The sequence below is a fragment of the Bufo bufo genome, chromosome 10 (assembly GCF_905171765.1).
Source record: "Bufo bufo chromosome 10, aBufBuf1.1, whole genome shotgun sequence".
NCBI classification, from domain to species: Eukaryota; Metazoa; Chordata; class Amphibia; order Anura; family Bufonidae; genus Bufo; species Bufo bufo.
This window is the reverse complement of record NC_053398.1, coordinates 145679840-145698488: the sequence shown is the minus strand read 5'-3', so window position 1 is coordinate 145698488 and position 18649 is coordinate 145679840. Positions and strand designations below refer to the sequence as shown.

The following is an 18649-nucleotide window of genomic DNA, read 5'->3' as shown; positions in this document are numbered from 1 at the left end:
ACAGAGTGGAATGCCCATAGAGAATAATGGAAATGGAATATTTGAATGAGAGACAAAAAGGTGATGGAATGCCCATAGACTATAATGGGAAGTAAAACGGGACTTGGTGCCTGAACCATTCAACATCTCTAATAATTATTTAGCGGCTACTCTTCAAGTTCAGTGGGATTATCTATGGGGTGGACAGGTCATCAATATAAAGAAGTAGACAATCCCTTTAAGGCTACATGCACACGACCGTATGTGTTTTGCTGTCCGCAAATTGCGGATCCGTGGAAAAAAACGGATGACGTTCCGTATAGCATCTGGTTTTTTTGCGGATCCATTGTAATAATGCCTATCCCTGTCCGCAAACTAGAAAAAAATAGGACATGCACTATTTTTTTTGCGGAGCAACGGAACGGACATACTGATGCGGACAGCACACGGTGTGCTGTCCGCGTTTTTTGCGGACCTATTGAAATGAATGGGTCCGCATCCTATCCGGAAAAAAAACTGATCGGACACGGAAACAAAATACGGTCGTGTGCATGAGGCCTAAGGGGTATTCCAATTACAGAAAGGTATAATGACCAGATCAGCGGAGCCCCCTGATAACGGACGCAGCGGCTGCTCGTAGCCATCTCCGGGGCCCCCATATAAATGAATAGGGGGGGAGGCTCCACAGGGGGCCCCACTGACGAGGACTTTCTATAAGAAGACCACCCTGTAATGACCTTTCCTGTGGATAAAACATCATGAGCCTGGAAACCACTCTGCTGGGATTTGTTTTCAAATTGTGGGGCTTTTTTTTTTTTTGTCTATTTAAAAAAAAAAAAATTAATCTAAACACTAACGCCTCACATTGTCAAAAAAACGCCACACGGCGAAAACACCAGCGGCTTCTGCGGCGTTTTTCCAGTGAGTGCTGAAGAGCCGCCGCCGTGTCACACGGTCCCAGGGCCGTCACGTCAGTCAGTCTCCCACACAGCCCCGACTGAAAAACCCGCCAATCATACCGGAAGTGCCGCAGTCACGTGACAGGCGCCTGCCTTCGCTGGTGATTTGCTGCCTCTTCCAGCCAATTACTGGGATGAACGCTCACTTCCGGCAGTTGCCATGGTAACTGGTCCGCCTAGTGAGGCGTGGTGGGAGGATTCTCCAATAGAGTCAGATCGGGCAGAGCGGGCGGGGCGCTAGCGGTTGGCGGGGAGAATGATCTGAAGACCGAGCGTCAGTGTGCGCCTCTCGGGCCGAGCTTGCGGTGAGTTCCGGCCTCCTGTAGGTCACCTTTCAGACTGAAAGCGGCTTCAGCGAGTTGTTTGTACTGATAACATCTCCAAGTCTCCCCCATTGCTACAGTGGTTCGTCTGTTTTGTCTATTGGCGTGGATCCGGGATGTACCATTTTCACAAAAGCTCTGGGGAGGGAGGCACCATTTGTGTTGTATAATACATAAACCGCGTGTGGGGCATAAGACATGAAGGGAAGTCACGTTAACATAGAGAGTGCCCTGAGCACTGCCGAAATGTGTACCCCCAGCATGACACCCCCTCCTGTATACCGCCAGCACGCGTCATCTCCTGTATACCGCCAGCATGCGTCATCTCCTCCTGTATACCGCCAACCCTAGTCATCTCCTCCTGTATACCGCCAACCCTAGTCATCTCCTCCTGTATACCGCCAGCCCTAGTCATCTCCTCCTGTATACCGCCAGCACGCGTCATCTCCTGTATACCGCCAGCATGCGTCATCTCCTCCTGTATACCGCCAACCCTAGTCATCTCCTCCTGTATACCGCCAGCACGCGTCATCTCCTCCTGTATACCGCCAGCACGCGTCATCTCCTCCTGTATACCGCCAGCACGCGTCATCTCCTCCTGTATACCGCCAGCACGCGTCATCTCCTCCTGTATACCGCCAGCAGGCGTCATCTCCTCCTGTATACCGCCAGCAGGCGTCATCTCCCCCTGTATACCGCCAGCAGGCGTCATCTCCCCCTGTATACCGCCAGCAGGCGTCATCTCCCCCTGTATAGCGCCAGCAGGCGTCATCTCCCCCTGTATAGCGCCAGCAGGCGTCATCTCCCCCTGTATAGCGCCAGCAGGCGTCATCTCCTCCTGTATACCGCCAGCAGGCGTCATCTCCTCCTGTATACCGTCAGCAGGCGTCATCTCCTCCTGTATACCGTCAGCAGGCGTCATCTCCTCCTGTATACCGCCAGCAGGCGTCATCTCCCCCTGTATAGCGCCAGCAGGCGTCATCTCCCCCTGTATAGCGCCAGCAGGCGTCATCTCCTCCTGTATAGCGCCAGCAGGCGTCATCTCCCCCTGTATAGCGCCAGCAGGCGTCATCTCCCCCTGTATACCGCCAGCACGCGTCATCTCCTCCTGTATACCGCCAGCACGCGTCATCTCCTCCTGTATACCGCCAGCACGCGTCATCTCCTCCTGTATACCGCCAGCACGCGTCATCTCCTCCTGTATACCGCCAGCACGCGTCATCTCCTCCTGTATACCGCCAGCACGCGTCATCTCCTCCTGTATACCGCCAGCACGCGTCATCTCCTCCTGTATACCGCCAGCAGGCGTCATCTCCTCCTGTATACCGCCAGCAGGCGTCATCTCCCCCTGTATACCGCCAGCAGGCGTCATCTCCCCCTGTATACCGCCAGCAGGCGTCATCTCCCCCTGTATAGCGCCAGCAGGCGTCATCTCCCCCTGTATAGCGCCAGCAGGCGTCATCTCCCCCTGTATAGCGCCAGCAGGCGTCATCTCCTCCTGTATACCGCCAGCAGGCGTCATCTCCTCCTGTATACCGTCAGCAGGCGTCATCTCCTCCTGTATACCGTCAGCAGGCGTCATCTCCTCCTGTATACCGCCAGCAGGCGTCATCTCCCCCTGTATAACGCCAGCAGGCGTCATCTCCCCCTGTATAGCGCCAGCAGGCGTCATCTCCTCCTGTATAGCGCCAGCAGGCGTCATCTCCCCCTGTATAGCGCCAGCAGGCGTCATCTCCCCCTGTATAGCGCCAGCAGGCGTCATCTCCCCCTGTATAGCGCCAGCAGGCGTCATCTCCCCCTGTATAGCGCCAGCAGGCGTCATCTCCCCCTGTATAGCGCCAGCAGGCGTCATCTCCCCCTGTATAGCGCCAGCAGGCGTCATCTCCCCCTGTATAGCGCCAGCAGGCGTCATCGCCCCCTGTATAGCGCCAGCAGGCGTCATCTCCCCCTGTATAGCGCCAGCAGGCGTCATCTCCCCCTGTATAGCGCCAGCAGGCGTCATCTCCCCCTGTATAGCGCCAGCAGGCGTCATCTCCCCCTGTATAGCGCCAGCAGGCGTCATCTCCCCCTGTATAGCGCCAGCAGGCGTCATCGCCCCCTGTATAGCGCCAGCAGGCGTCATCGCCTCCTGCATGCCGCCCTCGCGTGCAATCGCCTCCTGCATGCCGCCCTCGCGTGCAATCGCCTCCTGCATGCCGCCCTCGCGTGCAATCGCCTCCTGCACGCCTAGTCATCTCTTGTGTGGCACCTCTGTGCGGTGTCGCCGCCCTGTGGGGCCCCTCTGTGCGGTGTCGCCGCCCTGTGGGGCCCCTCTGTGCGGTGTCGCCGCCCTGTGGGGCCCCTCTGTGCGGTGTCGCCGCCCTGTGGGGCCCCTCTGTGCGGTGTCGCTGCCCTGAGCTCTTCCTCCACATGTTAATGTTTCCCCCGCCTGTGTCGCTCCCTGGTAACGCCGTTTTCTGTTGTAGGTCTGAACATGGCTCAGGAGGAGATGGACGTGGACCTTGGCGGTGCTGGCCTCCTTCCAGAGCTCCCCATGTTATCTCTTACCGCTCTCAGTCCTAGACTAGTTTTCAGCAATATAGAAAGTGGAGATGAGAGGACGGGCGAGGTGAGAACTGCGAACCCTGGGGATAACCGCTTCATCCCCATCTACTCACCGCCTCACTCCCAACCTGCCAATACTCTGCAGGCGCTCCACGGGGCGCTAGACCAGCTTCGCCAGGCAGCAGAGCAGCGATTCCCCTCCCAGCCGGTCCGCAGCCTCAGGATGAGCACCAGGGGCCGTCATCGAGGCTCATCGCAGCAGTTGGCCGGTATGCGGTAAGTGCCGGTGAGCTGCTGCCCGCCCCTGATGGTTCCAGCTGTACGTTTCTAACTTCTGTTTTCTGTCCTCAGCCGTAACCAAGCGTTCGAAAACCTTTTCCAATTATCTGGAAACCTGAGGACGGCCATGCGTTTACATGAAGCACGTAGAGGCGTGCCGAGGAGGCCGACGAGGCCCCCACCACCAGATGAGGCCGACAGCTCTGACGACACTGTGGCGTTAAGCGACAATGAAGGCGGCAGCTCCACAGAGGAGGAAGAAGGGAATGACACCGGAGCAGCGGAGCCGGCCGAGCCAGGTACGGCATGGGGGAGCATGGTGCCGCCCTTTGCCGAGGCTGGACATGGGCCGCGGCTTGGTGCCGCCCTTTGCCGAGGCTGGACATGGGCCGCGGCTTGGTGCCGCCCTTTGCCGAGGCTGGACATGGGCCGCGGCTTGGTGCCGCCCTTTGCCAAGGCTGGACATGGGCCGCGGCTTGGTGCCGCCCTTTGCCGAGGCTGGACATGGGCCGCGGCTTGGTGCCACCCTTTGCCGAGGCTGGACATGGGCCACGGCTTGGTGCCACCCTTTGCCGAGGCTGGACATGGGCCGCGGCTTGGTGCCACCCTTTGCCGAGGCTGGACATGGGCCGCGGCTTGGTGCCACCCTTTGCCGAGGCTGGACATGGGCCGCGGCTTGGTGCCACCCTTTGCCGAGGCTGGACATGGGCCGCGGCTTGGTGCCACCCTTTGCCGAGGCTGGACATGGGCCGCGGCTTGGTGCCACCCTTTGCCGAGGCTGGACATGGGCCGCGGCTTGGTGCCACCCTTTGCCGAGGCTGGACATGGGCCGCGGCTTGGTGCCACCCTTTGCCGAGGCTGGACATGGGCCGCGGCTTGGTGCCACCCTTTGCCGAGGCTGGACATGGGCCGCGGCTTGGTGCCGCCCGTGCCGAGGCTGGACATGGGCCGCGGCTTGGTGCCGCCCGTGCCGAGGCTGGACATGGGCCGCGGCTTGGTGCCGCCCGTGCCGAGGCTGGACATGGGCCGCGGCTTGGTGCCGCCGAGGCTGGACATGGGCCGCGGCTTGGTGCCGCCCATGCCGAGGCTGGACATGGGCCGCGGCTTGGATCATTTTTATTTATTAATTTTTTCAGCTCCTGAAGAACTTGATATAAACCTCGTTGCCTCCACATCTGACGTTCCGGAAAGACCTGACGAACCTGGAAATGAGAGACCATCATCTGATGCTGCACAGCCAATCAAACAGGTAGTCACATGAATGGATGTTTAGTGGAGAATGTCATCATGCAGGTTACGTCGTATGCTCTAGTCACATCCAGAGCTGCAGTTCACATTCTGCCCTCTTGTCACGCACCTGTGTCTCTGGGACTTGAAGGTTTTATTTGATCCTGCAGAACAGGACAGTAGTTATTACAGGTTAACCGTGTGCCTGCCATGTCCGCTTTTCCAGCAGTCTCCAGTGAAGCCGGTGACATCAGTGCCCCCTCCTCCAGAAGAGGAGGATGAAGGCGACACCTGCACCATCTGCCTGGAGTCCTGGACCAATGCGGGTCAGCACCGCCTCTCCGCCTTGCGCTGCGGCCATTTGTTTGGTTATACCTGCATCAGTCGTTGGCTGAAGGGAGGGGCATTAAAGTGTCCGCAGGTAGGTGCTTGTAATGGGTCATCCGATCACCCGCTGCGCCCCTGCCAATGGGCTGCTCTCGGCGGTCCTGTTCTGAACATCACTGATGTCACCTGGGCACGTAAACACTGATCCTGGCATTACGTGACCTTCCTTGATCAGGGGGCGATCAATGTGATGCTGAGTCCTCTGAGGGGGGCACTCTGCCCTGACTGGGGGGGGGCGGGGGCACAGATATTAAGTGCATTTAGGTTATGGATTTATTGTGCTTTCTGACCATCAGTGCAACAAGAACGCGAAACGTTCAGATATTGTGGTGCTCTATACCCGGTCGCTGAGGGCTCTGGACACCAGTGAGCAGGAGCGTATGAAGAGGTGAGAGCCACAGTCCCCTCCACTACCTGTCATACCCCAGTCACATCCAGAGCTGCACTCGCAGTTCTGCAGTTACTCCACCTCTTGCACCTCCAGTCACATCACAGTTACACCATATCTTATACTCCAGTCACATCCGGAGCTGTGCAGAATCATCCAGAGCTGCACTCACAATTCTATAGTTGTCCCTTTGACTAAAGGTCTGTGAGGTCCCATGTCATTGCCGCTCCCTGCTGGTGCGGTCTCTGTACCCGCCATCCTGTGCCGCAGAGCAGTGGGTGCATCTCCAGCGGTGTGATGAGCGGGGGCGCTCTTGTGTTGTGGGTCTGTCGGTCGTGAGGGGAAGAAATGTGCAGTATTCGGAATCGCCGCCGGCACTCTTGACTGGTTTTGGATTTCCCTTGCAGTTCTCTAGAGAAGGAGCAGTCACTGCGCAGGAAAGCAGAGCTGGAGGCGGCACAGTGTCGGCTACAGGTCCAGTTCCTGACAGATGAGTGTGGGAAGCTACGCAAACAAGTCCAGGTGAGGGGGAGAGTGTCCTGTGCTGCACAGCAGCGCTCGCCCCATGCTAGTGAACGGTTGATAACTGTGAGGGTTTCAGCGCATTGTCCTGTTTTGGTCCCGCTGTTGCTGGGTCTCCTGACTCGTTGCCTCTGAAGCACGACCACTGAGACCCGGTGATCATGGCGTCTGTAGCTGACCCTGATCTTCCTTGTCTTTGACAGGAGTTGAAGGCTCTTGCTTCCTGTTATGGGACCAGCTCTTCTCAGCCGTCGTGCAGTTCTGTGGCCCGGACTTCCAGCTCTCTGTCCTCCAGTCAGGGGCAGCACAAATACAGCTTTGAAAAGGCCATCCTGATCCACCAAGGTGGAAACTGCCGTGTGATGGCGTACTGCGAATATCTCACCTGCCTGGCCGTGTCCCAGCCGTCCAGCCACACCACGCTTATCCCAGGTAAGACGCTGTGTATCCGGATCATCATGGGGGCATCTGGTCACACTGGTAAGAGGGCAGCATGTCAGCTCCTGTGTCAGTCCTCCAAGGGCTTCATTAAAAGGGCATGCTATAGGTGTGTGTCCCAACTCGGGAACGTGCTCCTATCTGAAGAACGGGGCTCTGCCATGTACAGGGAATGCAGAATTATTAGGCAAGTTGTATTTTTGAGGATTAATTTTATTATTGAACAACAACCATGTTCTCAATGAACCCAAAAAACTCATTAATATCAAAGCTGAATATTTTTGGAAGTAGTTTTTAGTTTGTTTTTAGTTTTAGCTATTTTAGGGGGATATCTGTGTGTGCAGGTGACTATTACTGTGCATAATTATTAGGCAACTTAACAAAAAACAAATATATACCCATTTCAATTATTTATTTTTACCAGTGAAACCAATATAACATCTCAACATTCACAAATATACATTTCTGACATTCAAAAACAAAACAAAAACAAATCAGTGACCAATATAGCCACCTTTCTTTGCAAGGACACTCAAAAGCCTGCCATCCATGGATTCTGTCAGTGTTTTGATCTGTTCACCATCAACATTGTGTGCAGCAGCAACCACAGCCTCCCAGACACTGTTCAGAGAGGTGTACTGTTTTCCCTCCTTGTAAATCTCACATTTGATGATGGACCACAGGTTCTCAATGGGGTTCAGATCAGGTGAACAAGGAGGCCATGTCATTAGATTTTCTTCTTTTATACCCTTTCTTGCCAGCCACGCTGTGGAGTACTTGGACGCGTGTGATGGAGCATTGTCCTGCATGAAAATCATGTTTTTCTTGAAGGATGCAGACTTCTTCCTGTACCACTGCTTGAAGAAGGTGTCTTCCAGAAACTGGCAGTAGGACTGGGAGTTGAGCTTGACTCCATCCTCAACCCGAAAAGGCCCCACAAGCTCATCTTTGATGATACCAGCCCAAACCAGTACTCCACCTCCACCTTGCTGGCGTCTGAGTCGGACTGGAGCTCTCTGCCCTTTACCAATCCAGCCACGGGCCCATCCATCTGGCCCATCAAGACTCACTCTCATTTCATCAGTCCATAAAACCTTAGAAAAATCAGTCTTGAGATATTTCTTGGCCCAGTCTTGACGTTTCAGCTTGTGTGTCTTGTTCAGTGGTGGTCGTCTTTCAGCCTTTCTTACCTTGGCCATGTCTCTGAGTATTGCACACCTTGTGCTTTTGGGCACTCCAGTGATGTTGCAGCTCTGAAATATGGCCAAACTGGTGGCAAGTGGCATCTTGGCAGCTGCACGCTTGACTTTTCTCAGTTCATGGGCAGTTATTTTGCGCCTTGGTTTTTCCACACGCTTCTTGACTATTTTGAATGAAACGCTTGATTGTTCGATGATCACGCTTCAGAAGCTTTGCAATTTTAAGAGTGCTGCATCCCTCTGCAAGATATCTCACTATTTTTGACTTTTCTGAGCCTGTCAAGTCCTTCTTTTGACCCATTTTGCCAAAGGAAAGGAAGTTGCCTAATAATTATGCACACCTAATATAGGGTGTTGATGTCATTAGACCACACCCCTTCTCATTACAGAGATGCACATCACCTACTATGCTTAATTGGTAGTAGGCTTTCGAGCCTATACAGCTTGGAGTAAGACAACATGCATAAAGAGGATGATGTGGTCAAAATACTCATTTGCCTAATAATTCTGCACGCAGTGTATGTAAAGCAGGTCGGGCATGCGCAACATCCTCTCCATTCACTGCTATTGAGCTTCCAAGTAGGGGTGGGCGATATGGCCTAAAATCTATATTGCGATATAATTTTAAGCATGTGCGATATGCGATATATATCGTAATATATTGTTTTCTATATTTGGAGGGGGTGTTTAACCTTTTTTTTTTTTTACTTTTTTTTTTTTAATAACTATTAGCCTCCTTAAGGGCTAGAACCCTTGTCCTACTCACCCTGATAGAGCTCTATTAGGGTGAATAGGACTTTACACTCTCCCTGCTGCCCTGGGCTTTGTGCACACAACAGCAGGGAGCTGACCATGGCAGCCAGCCTCTCATGTGCCCCCCAGCCTCTCCCTCTTATCAGCCTCCTCTGGTAACTCAAACCCACCCCCCCCCCCCTCCCTCCCCCTCAACTGAGGGGTTAATTCCGGCGGATCGCAGCGTGCAGTCATAGGGACCGGGATATGGCCGGCACATTCATTGGTGGCGCAGTGGCCACAGTCCCTCCCCTCCTCCTCTGTTCTCATTGGTGGTCAGCGGCAGCCGCGCACAGTGGGGAGGGAGGGACTCCCTCCTTCTCCCTCCACTGTGCCGGGCCGGCTCAGGAGAACATGGTGCGCGCCGAGAGCGCGATCATATCGCGGTCCGGCGATATGCACAAAATCCATATCGTGGCACAAATTTATATCGCCCACCCCTACTTCCAAGTATTGGAGCAAATGCCGGTCAGTCTTTACCCACAGCTTGGATGGAACCATTTGCCATGCGTAATCGGCCAGTGGTGGTGGTGCATGGATTATCTGGCTGTTGGCCTGTAGGTTGGAGTAGGGATCGTCACCTCACTGATTACTCTTTTGTAGGGTGTGGGATCAAGAAGCTAAACATGGCCGACTTGAAGAGCACCCAGTTCGTACCCATTCATGCCAGGCAAATCCGTGACCTGGCCTTCAGCGACCGCCCGGACAGACTGCTGCTCTCTGCCTCCCTGGATAACACGCTGAAGCTGACCAGGTGGGGCTTCTACCTGCTCTTTGGCTCGTGGGGTGTTGCTCCGATCTAAGTGACTCTTTTCTCTCCAGCCTGCTGACCAACACTGTGGTGCAGACCTACAACACTGGGCGGCCGGTGTGGAGCTGCAGCTGGTGCGCTGACGACGCCAACTACGTGTATGCCGGTCTGATCAATGGTTCCGTGCTCGTCTATGACCTGAGAGACACCAGCCAGTTTGTGAAGGAGCTGGTGCCGCTGGGCTCACGGTAGGTGCATGCCTGTGACATGTCTATCTCTGGTGGGAGTGCGGCAGTGAGGGGCTCAGCCTGCTGACTGTCTTGCAGTTGTCCAGTGGTGTCCCTCTCTTCCATACCCCGTGCTGCATCCGAGGTCTTCCCTTGTGGCGGGGTGGTGGCTGGCACCCTGGAGGGAGCGTACTTCTGGGAGATGACTGATGCACAGTACAGGCCTCATGTTCTACCCTTGGAGCCTGCAGGATGCACAGACATCCAGACGGAGAGCAGCACGCGCCACTGCCTGGTGACATACCGCCCGGGTAAGTATGAAGAGAAGTAATAAGCTTCTCGGGCTGTGACGTTGTGCCCGGTCACTAGAGGGAGCCCTTGTGTTCACAGGTAAAACCTACGACTACCGGCGCTGTGTGATGATGGAGCTGACCAGCTCCCGGCTGACTGACACTGAGAATCATTATTCCTGCTCCTGCTATCCCGTCCAGACCTTCAACGCCGGCTCCACCTGTAAGGTGCTGACCAAGAACGCCATCTTCCAGAGTCCGGACTGTGATGGCAGCATCCTTGTGTGCGCCGGAGACGAGTCGACCAACTCTGCTATGGTGAGGACTGGCACTGCTATACATCAGTACTGCAGACACTTCTGAAAAGGTCATTAAGGGGTTAATGCCTTGCATAAGGCCCCACACGCACGCTCGCTGCAGATTCCGTCATTAACTAACATGCACACTCGGCTGACTGAGCAGGCCTACCGCGCCGATTCTCTCATTAAGGGTACACAAGCGTAATGGCGCAGTGCGGACCACTATTTGCCATGTGCACTCCAGTTGCAGATGTGGACCCATTGATTCGGGTGGGTCCGTGATCTGCAACATACGGCCGGAGAGGTGCGGAGGCACCGACACGGAAGCCTCGCTTCACAGTGCTTCCGATCCACTTCTCTGCTCCGCAAAAGATAGGTGAAGTTTTATCTTCGGTCGTATCTTGCGGATTGTGGACCCATTCAAGTCGATGGTTCCGCATCTGCATCACGGATTGCACATGGCTGGTGCCTGTATATTGCGGACCGGCCATTTACGGTCCGCACTGAGCCAGCATGGTCATGAGCCCTAACATGCACACTTGGCTGACGGAGCCTTCTGCCGCTCCGATCCTCTTATTCATGTGCATGCTTGGCAGAATGAGCCTCTTAAAGGGAGGAATAACCCATGCCAGCCCTAACCATAGCCGCCACCTTCACCTACAGCTGTACGTATGGCATCTTGGTGATAGCCTGAAGGTGAAGCAGCTGCACATCTTTATACATCCTCAGGCTGTCCGCATAAAGGCGCGCAATTTTTACACACATACACGTCATAAATTCCTGGGTTGTCGAGGCTTTTACTATTGATAACCTATCCTCAGGATAGGTTATCAATATCAGATCTTTGGGGGTCCTACATCCGGAACCCCCCGCCGGTCAGCTGTATGAGGAGACTGCACGTGCCGTTTCCCTTCTGTCTGCTGCTGCGGTCTATGGTATTTGCCATGGACAACAGTGGTGAACAGGAAGAGAGATGGCACATGCACACTGCGCGCCCCGTCTCCTCATTCAGCTGATTGGCGGGGGGCCAGATGTCAGACCCCTGCCGATCTGATATTGATGACTTATCCTGAGGATAGGTCATCAATAGTAAAAGCCCGGACAACCCGTTTAAGTATGAAACCTTCCCAAACAGGAGGGAAGCCATCCCAAGACTGGACTTCAGGGCCAGATTACAAATTTAGTTCCTGTACATCCTGCCCCTAATAAAAGTAAAAAAAAAAAATAATCTCTTAGACCCACCCAACGTGTCATGAAGAAACGTGGAAAATTTTCTGGTAGCTCAAGGGTCAAAAAACTGGTTAAACAACATTCGCAAAATCGCTAAAAAGAAAGTAGTGATTAAAGGGGTTAATTGCCAAAGGGCCGGGGCTGGTAGACCTCTGTGCAGCTCCTTTTTGTTGATGGGAGCAGCGCAGTCTGCCCATCACTCCGCATCCAGATAACACATGTAGTAAGATGTCGGATTGTACACTGAGCTGGGAATCAGGGAAACCATCAGCATGGAGTATACATGCGCCTGCAGCAGCTGACGGGCTCCCATGCCGCAGGGGCTGAGGTGGATGAGCTGTTGCTGATTCCTCTTTCCTCCCTCCTGTCACAGCTCTGGCACTCCGGAAGCGGCTCCCTCATCCAAAAGCTCCAGGCCGACCAGCCCGTGCTGGACATCTGCCCCATGCGGGTGAATCAGAGCAGTCTGCTGGCCACGCTGACCGAGAAGACGGTGAAAATCTACAAATGGGAGTGAGCGGCGGACGAGTCGGAGGAGCCGAGTCCTGATGTCTGTGTTGTGATCCGTTGATCGGTGTCCTGATGTCTGTGTTGTGATCCGGACCCCTGGGTTCTGATCCGTGTACATTGCTTCCTGTATATACTTTCTGTTGCTGTACAGATTCTGTTGTAATGTTTCTGTTCCTCTTATAATAAAGGGTTATTTTTTTTATGGCACAGTGAGCGGTCTCCATCATGGCCGACAGCGGGTAGTCAGGAGGACCCGACCAGATGGGAAGAATTTGGGGGTCCTGGAGGAACACCTCGGGCTCGGGTGTAGACATTCTGCATCTTTCTAAGGCCTCATGCACACGAACCGGGCCTGTATTGCGGCCATCAACCAGTGTTCACCGTATCACAGATGAGGACCCTTGCACTTGTAATGGGTCCGCAATCCGGAAGGTGCGGAACAGAGTGCTTCCGTGTGGTTTCTATCCACGCCGCAAAAAAAGTTCTATTTTTTTGGGCGCTGCGGACAGATCAGGGACCCATTCACGTTGAATGGGTCTGCGGAAACCACAGGAATGCAAATTGCAGTCCCCAATGCACTTGATGGCCGTGTGCATGAGCCCCAATCGTGAGATTTCTTGAATCTGGGCGCACACTGCAGCCAATGCTAATCCAGCCTCCTGAGGCGAGAGGACTGGCCTGGTTGGTCATCATGGGCGCGTGCACCACTTTCCTTTTGCACCAGTTTTAAAACATTTCCCTGTGTACCAGGGAATTCTCACAAAATCTCTGCTTGCTGTCGGCGAGTGAAGCTACAGAGGTTTTATCTAGTTGTGTGGTGTGGACTGTCCATCCATGTCAGTATGGAGTTCAGTACAGTCTGCACGAATACATTGTAACAAACCCTCTCCTGGGTTTAGAGGTGGGAAAAAAAAAAGCTCCCCCATTTAATTTCAGATACTGATTGTAGATGTTTTCCGTAGCATGGTTGAGACCGGACCACATTGATTCGCCAGCAGTGACAGGACGGTTATTATCCCCCTGTATACTGGGTGACCGATTAGTCAGCACCGGTGTATAAGTGAGGCGCTGGCCTGGGTCGTGTGATGGATGCCGCTGTATAGGTGAGGTATGAGGTGATGGACACCACAGTATAGATGAGGTGATGGACACCACAGTATAGGTGAGGTATGAGGTGATGGACACCACAGTATAGGTGAGGTATGAGGTGATGGACACCACAGTATAGGTGAGGTACGAGGTGATGGACACCACAGTATAGGTGAGGTATGAGGTGATGGACACCGCTGTATAGGTGAGGTACGAGGTGATGGACACCGCTGTATAGGTGAGGTACGAGGTGATGGACACCACAGTATAGGTGAGGTATGAGGTGATGGACGCTGCTGTATAGGTGAGGTACGAGGTGATGGACACCACAGTATAGGTGAGGTACGAGGTGATTGACACCGCCGTATAGGTGAGGTATGAAGTGATGGACACCGCTGTATAGGTGAGGTACGAGGTGATGGACGCCGCTGTATAGGTGAGGTTTGAGGTGATGGACGCTGCTGTATAGATGAGGTACGAGGTGATGGACGCTGCTGTGTAGATGAGGTACGAGGCATAGACCCTGCAGGTAAATCTCCCAGTGTGCCGATGCTCAAGCGGCCACCTGCGCCCTCCTCACTGCTGCCGGACGGGTACATGACAATCCGCTGCTCTCTGGTAATTACACTGGTGGCGTCCGAAGACGTCCTGACTTCAGTTGCAGCTTTCTACTGGGGCGCTATGGGGGTCATTTCCGGGGGAAGTCCGGGCAACGTGCTGTGTCCTCAGCCCCTGCTCCACGTCCTATTAGAGACATCTGGTGGAGGGCAGAGCTAGCAGGTGACGACGGGCGCCACGCGGGGCAGTTTTCAGGGCGTTTTTTTGGGCTGCACTCTGGGATTTGGTTCTGCTGGGATGGTATTTTGTGCTATGGTATTGTTGACCCCGCCATCTAATAATTTGGACCCGCCCACAACACATGCCCATTTTTTTTTTTCCAGGGCTACTTTAAAGTAAATGTGTCACCGAACATGTTCTCTGCCGGATAAGACCAGATAGTAACACCTCCTCTTTTCCCTTACGTCCTAACCAGCAGCAGTGGGGAGTTCTCACCTGTGAAACTAGTATAAGAGGTTTAAACTCATGTTTCCCCTCCAGGAATCGGAGTCTGACCTTTGGCTACCGCCTCCAAAGGTTGACATGGCGATATCCAAACTGTCCAAAAGGACCCTAGTCCCGTCAGATGACGGTAGTAATCTTCAGGACCCGTTAGACCGAAAGGTCGAATGCACCTTAAGGCGAAATTATTCTGCTGCTGCAGCCTCCGCGTCAGTAGCTGTCGCCTCCTCTGAGACCGCGGACTTTGTACGTTCCCGCATCTTAAGAATTCAGGCTGACCTAGAGGCCGGAGTAGCAAGAACGGACATTCTGGACCAATTTAAGACCCTCCTATTGGGAGCGGATTTTCTATGTGACGCCTCTGCGCAGCACTTGAAACTGGCTGCAAAAGGTATGGCGCTTTCTTCTGCCAGCCGTAGGCCCCTTTGGTTACGACCATGGGTCGCCGATAACACCTCCAAATTTAACTTAAGTGGCCTACCCTATGAGCCAGGAAGGCTTTTTGGTTCTGAGCTAGATAAGCTCATGGAAAGCTTGGCAGATAAGAAAGGGAAAAATCTCCCTCAACAGTCTTTTTGGGGTCGCAGTAGGTCCAGAAATACAAGACATCAGGGCCCCTCGAGATCCCAGAGGCGTCAGGCATCCTCCAGACGTGGACGCGGTAAAGGCAACGAACGTAAGGCGGACCTATGACTCTCCCGCTTACCTTCCTCCGGTCGGAGGTCGTTTAAGTTTTTTTCAGCAGACCTGGCTGCAAGAGATCCCGGACCAGTGGGTCCTAAATATAATTTTGTTCGGTTACACGATAGATTTCGTGTCTTCCCCTCAGGAGAAATTTGTGTTAACCTGGCCTTTACCCCAAATCAAACAAAAGATCCTAGAGGACGCAGTCCTCCTTTACCTTCACAAAAAAGCCCTAGAGGAGGTTCCCTCCCACGAACGAGGGTGAGGGGTGTATTCCCCCATATTTCTAGTCCCAAAGCCTTCTGGAGACTGGCGCATGATAATAGATCTATCCTATCTAAATTGCTTCATAAGACAGAAGCGCTTCAGAATGGAGACCATCCGTTCCTTAATCAATATTCTAAATCCCGGAGGCCTCATGGTCACCATAGATCTAAAGGACGTTTATCTTCATGTCCCTATTCATCCAACTCACCGAAAGTTCCTAAGAGTTGCGGTCTCCATAAAAGGTGTGGTAAAGCATTACCAGTTTGCTGTTCTACCCTTTGGCATCTCTTCCGCTCCCCACACCTTTACCAAGGTTGTGGCTCCGGTTGTTGCCAAGCTCAGGCTTCAAGGACTAGAAATCGTGCCATATCTAGACGACTGGCTTTTAAAAGCTGCGTCTCTAGACGTTCTTCAGACCCATCTTCATCTGGCTCTTCAGACTCTCCAGCGGTTAGGCTGGCTGATAAATTGGGAAAAGTCCCAGATCTTGCCTTCCACTTCCAGGGTATTCCTGGGGTTTATAGTGGATTCTCAAAGGATGACTCTCTCTCTCTCTCTCCCCAGAAAGGAGAGATCGAGTCATAAGAGCCGCTCAGTTTCTTATGGCACCTCGTCGAGTGTCCATCAGAACACTTATGAAGATGTTGGGCCACATGTCAGCATCTGCAGAAGCAGTTCCTTGGGCCCTTTGGCACCTCCGTCTACTTCAAGAGGAAGTGTTAGCAGTCTGGAACCACAACCCCAAAGGGTTGGACAAGACTCACTCCCTGTCTGTCAAAGTCCGGTCCTCACTCCCTGTCTGTCAAAGTCCGGTCCTCACTCAAATGGTGGAGGAACCTATTAGATGGGAGGTCCTTGATTCAACCTCGTTGGACCACGTTGACCACAGACGCCTCCCTTCTAGGTTGGGGAGCCCATCTGGAAGACAGTCCAGTACAAGGTATCTGGACTCCACAGGAGAGGCTTCTCTCGTCCAATATGAGAGAACTAAGAGCTGTACGTCTAGCTCTTTATCACTTTGCTCCTCTCATCCGCAGAAAGGCGGTGAGAGTCCGTTCGGACAGCACGACTGTGGTTGCTTACATCAACAGACAGGGAGGTACGAGATCTCAACCTCTTCTTCACGAAGTTAGTCTAATTCTCTCTTGGGCAGAGCCCAGTCTATCCCACCTATCCGCGGTTCACATAAGGGGAGATCTCAACATAGTTGCAGATCGACTCAGTCGGGGCCTACCAGTTCCAGGCGAATGGTCACTGAACAGAGACATCTTCTCCCAGATCACTCTACGTTGGGGTATTCCAGAGGTCGACTTGATGGCGACCCGGTTGAACGCGAAGGTGGACAAGTTCTGCTCCCTCTACAAGGAGGACAACCCCTTGGCGATAGACGCTCTGTCCATTCCATGGAGGTTCAGGCTGGCATACATATTCCCTCCACTTTCCATGATACCACGGGTATTGACGAAAATCAGACAAGACCAGACCCCGGTCATTGCAATAATACCATTTTGGCCGAAGAGGTCTTGGTTCACCCAGCTCATGAAGATGAGTCAGGGCATATATTGGAGACTTCCCCTAATGCAGAACCTTGTGTATCAGGACACAGGCCCCTGCCTAGATCTGAGGAAACTCAATCTGACAGCCCGGAGATTGACAGGCCCCTACTAGAAGCTAGAGGGCTTTCTGTGGAGGTCTTGAGAACTATTTCACACTCCCGTGCGGAGTCTACTAACAAGGCGTACTCAAGAATTCACAAGATCTTTCTTCAGTGGTGTGCTGTTAAAGAGGTAGTACCCTCAGATTCTCCTCTTTCAGCTATTTTACAATTCCTGCAGGACGGCCTGGACAAGGGTCTAAGCCCGTCTACTCTCAGAGTCCACATCAGTGCTCTCTCTGCCTCTTTAGGTAGACCATTATCTCAAGACCCCCTACTCCGGAGGTTCCTCAAGGGAGCCGAAAGATTAAACCCTAGAATCCTGAGACCTATCCCTGAATGGGATTTATCCATTGTTTTAAAGGGGCTATCCTCTCCCCCCTTTGAACCCTTAGAGAATGTAGACCTTAAGTTTCTATCCTTAAAGGTCACGTTTTTACTGGCCATAACATCGGCCAAAAGGATTGGAGAATTACAGGCCCTAGCCGCCACTGAGCCTTATACCCTCTTTCTCCAGGACTCTGTCCTGTTGAGATTTCTACCGACCTTTGCTCCTAAGGTTCCCTCATTCGGTAACCAAAATCAGACTATCTCCCTGCCAGTCCTATGTCCTACTCCATCATCTCCTGAAGAGGAAGCCCTTCACTCATCGGACATTTCCATAAATCTAAAAATCTACCTGGACAGGACTGCGAACTTTAGGAAATCGGAACACCTACTGCTCTCCTTTTCTGGTAAAAGCAAAGGTCTAAAAGCCTCCAAACCCTCTCTAAGTAGATGGGTAAAGGAGGCAATCCGGGAAGCCTTTTTATCCCAAGGCTTGGCTCCTCCATCCTTTGTCACCGCCCATTCCACGAGGGCAATATCTACTTCTTTTGCGGAAAGAAATCTCGTTCCACTTGAACAGATTTGTGCTGCGGCTTCCTGGAGCTCCCACAGCACTTTCATTAGACACTATCGCCTAGACTCTAGGCGTTCGGAGGGGGTAACATTCGGACGTACCATTCTGTCTGCTGTCCTCTCATAAAAAAAAAATACAAATAAAATAATAATAGGATTATACCTGGGAAAGGCCCTCCCAATTTGTTGGGTTACTTGCTAGGTCCCCACTTGTGCTGCTGGTTAGGACGTAACGGAAGCGTTAATTTTTAACGTAAATTTGTTTTCCCTTAGTCCTAACAGCAGCACCCTTGTTGTTTCTACTTGTTATAAAAGCACTGAATTATGGGCAGTCTGGCCTTTATGGGGTGGGTTTTACTAATTATTTAATTACTTGGTAGGAAATCTGTCATCAATAATTCCACCTGTCCTACTAGTTTCACAGGGGAGAACTCCCTACTTGTGCTGCTGTTAGGACTAAGGGAAAACAAATTTACGTTAAAAATTAACGCTTATTCTAAATTGTTTTAATTTTCTGATTGCAAATGTTTTATTGTATTTCCTGAACATGATTATGGAGGCGGCCATTTTGCCTGAGCTGTTCTTAACATTTAGAGAGCATTAAATAAATTGCTATACGGCAGCCACGGGGCCACAGACACAATGGTCAGGA

The 18649-nt window shown here is 52.8% G+C and overlaps 1 protein-coding gene across 1 annotated transcript; it reads left to right on the top strand.

The window, feature by feature from the left end:
- Positions 1-1128: 1128 nt before the first annotated feature.
- RFWD3 (ring finger and WD repeat domain 3) lies at positions 1129-12545 on the top strand. Its single transcript, XM_040410222.1, has 13 exons — positions 1129-1243; positions 3727-4081; positions 4157-4383; positions 5221-5333; positions 5538-5732; positions 5995-6086; positions 6494-6608; positions 6812-7040; positions 9641-9791; positions 9860-10036; positions 10115-10326; positions 10406-10623; positions 12208-12545. The coding sequence occupies exons 2-13, from the start codon at positions 3735-3737 to the stop codon at positions 12349-12351; spliced, it is 2220 nt and encodes a 739-aa protein (XP_040266156.1). The 5' UTR covers positions 1129-1243; positions 3727-3734; the 3' UTR covers positions 12352-12545.
- The last annotated feature ends 6104 nt before the right edge of the window (positions 12546-18649 follow it).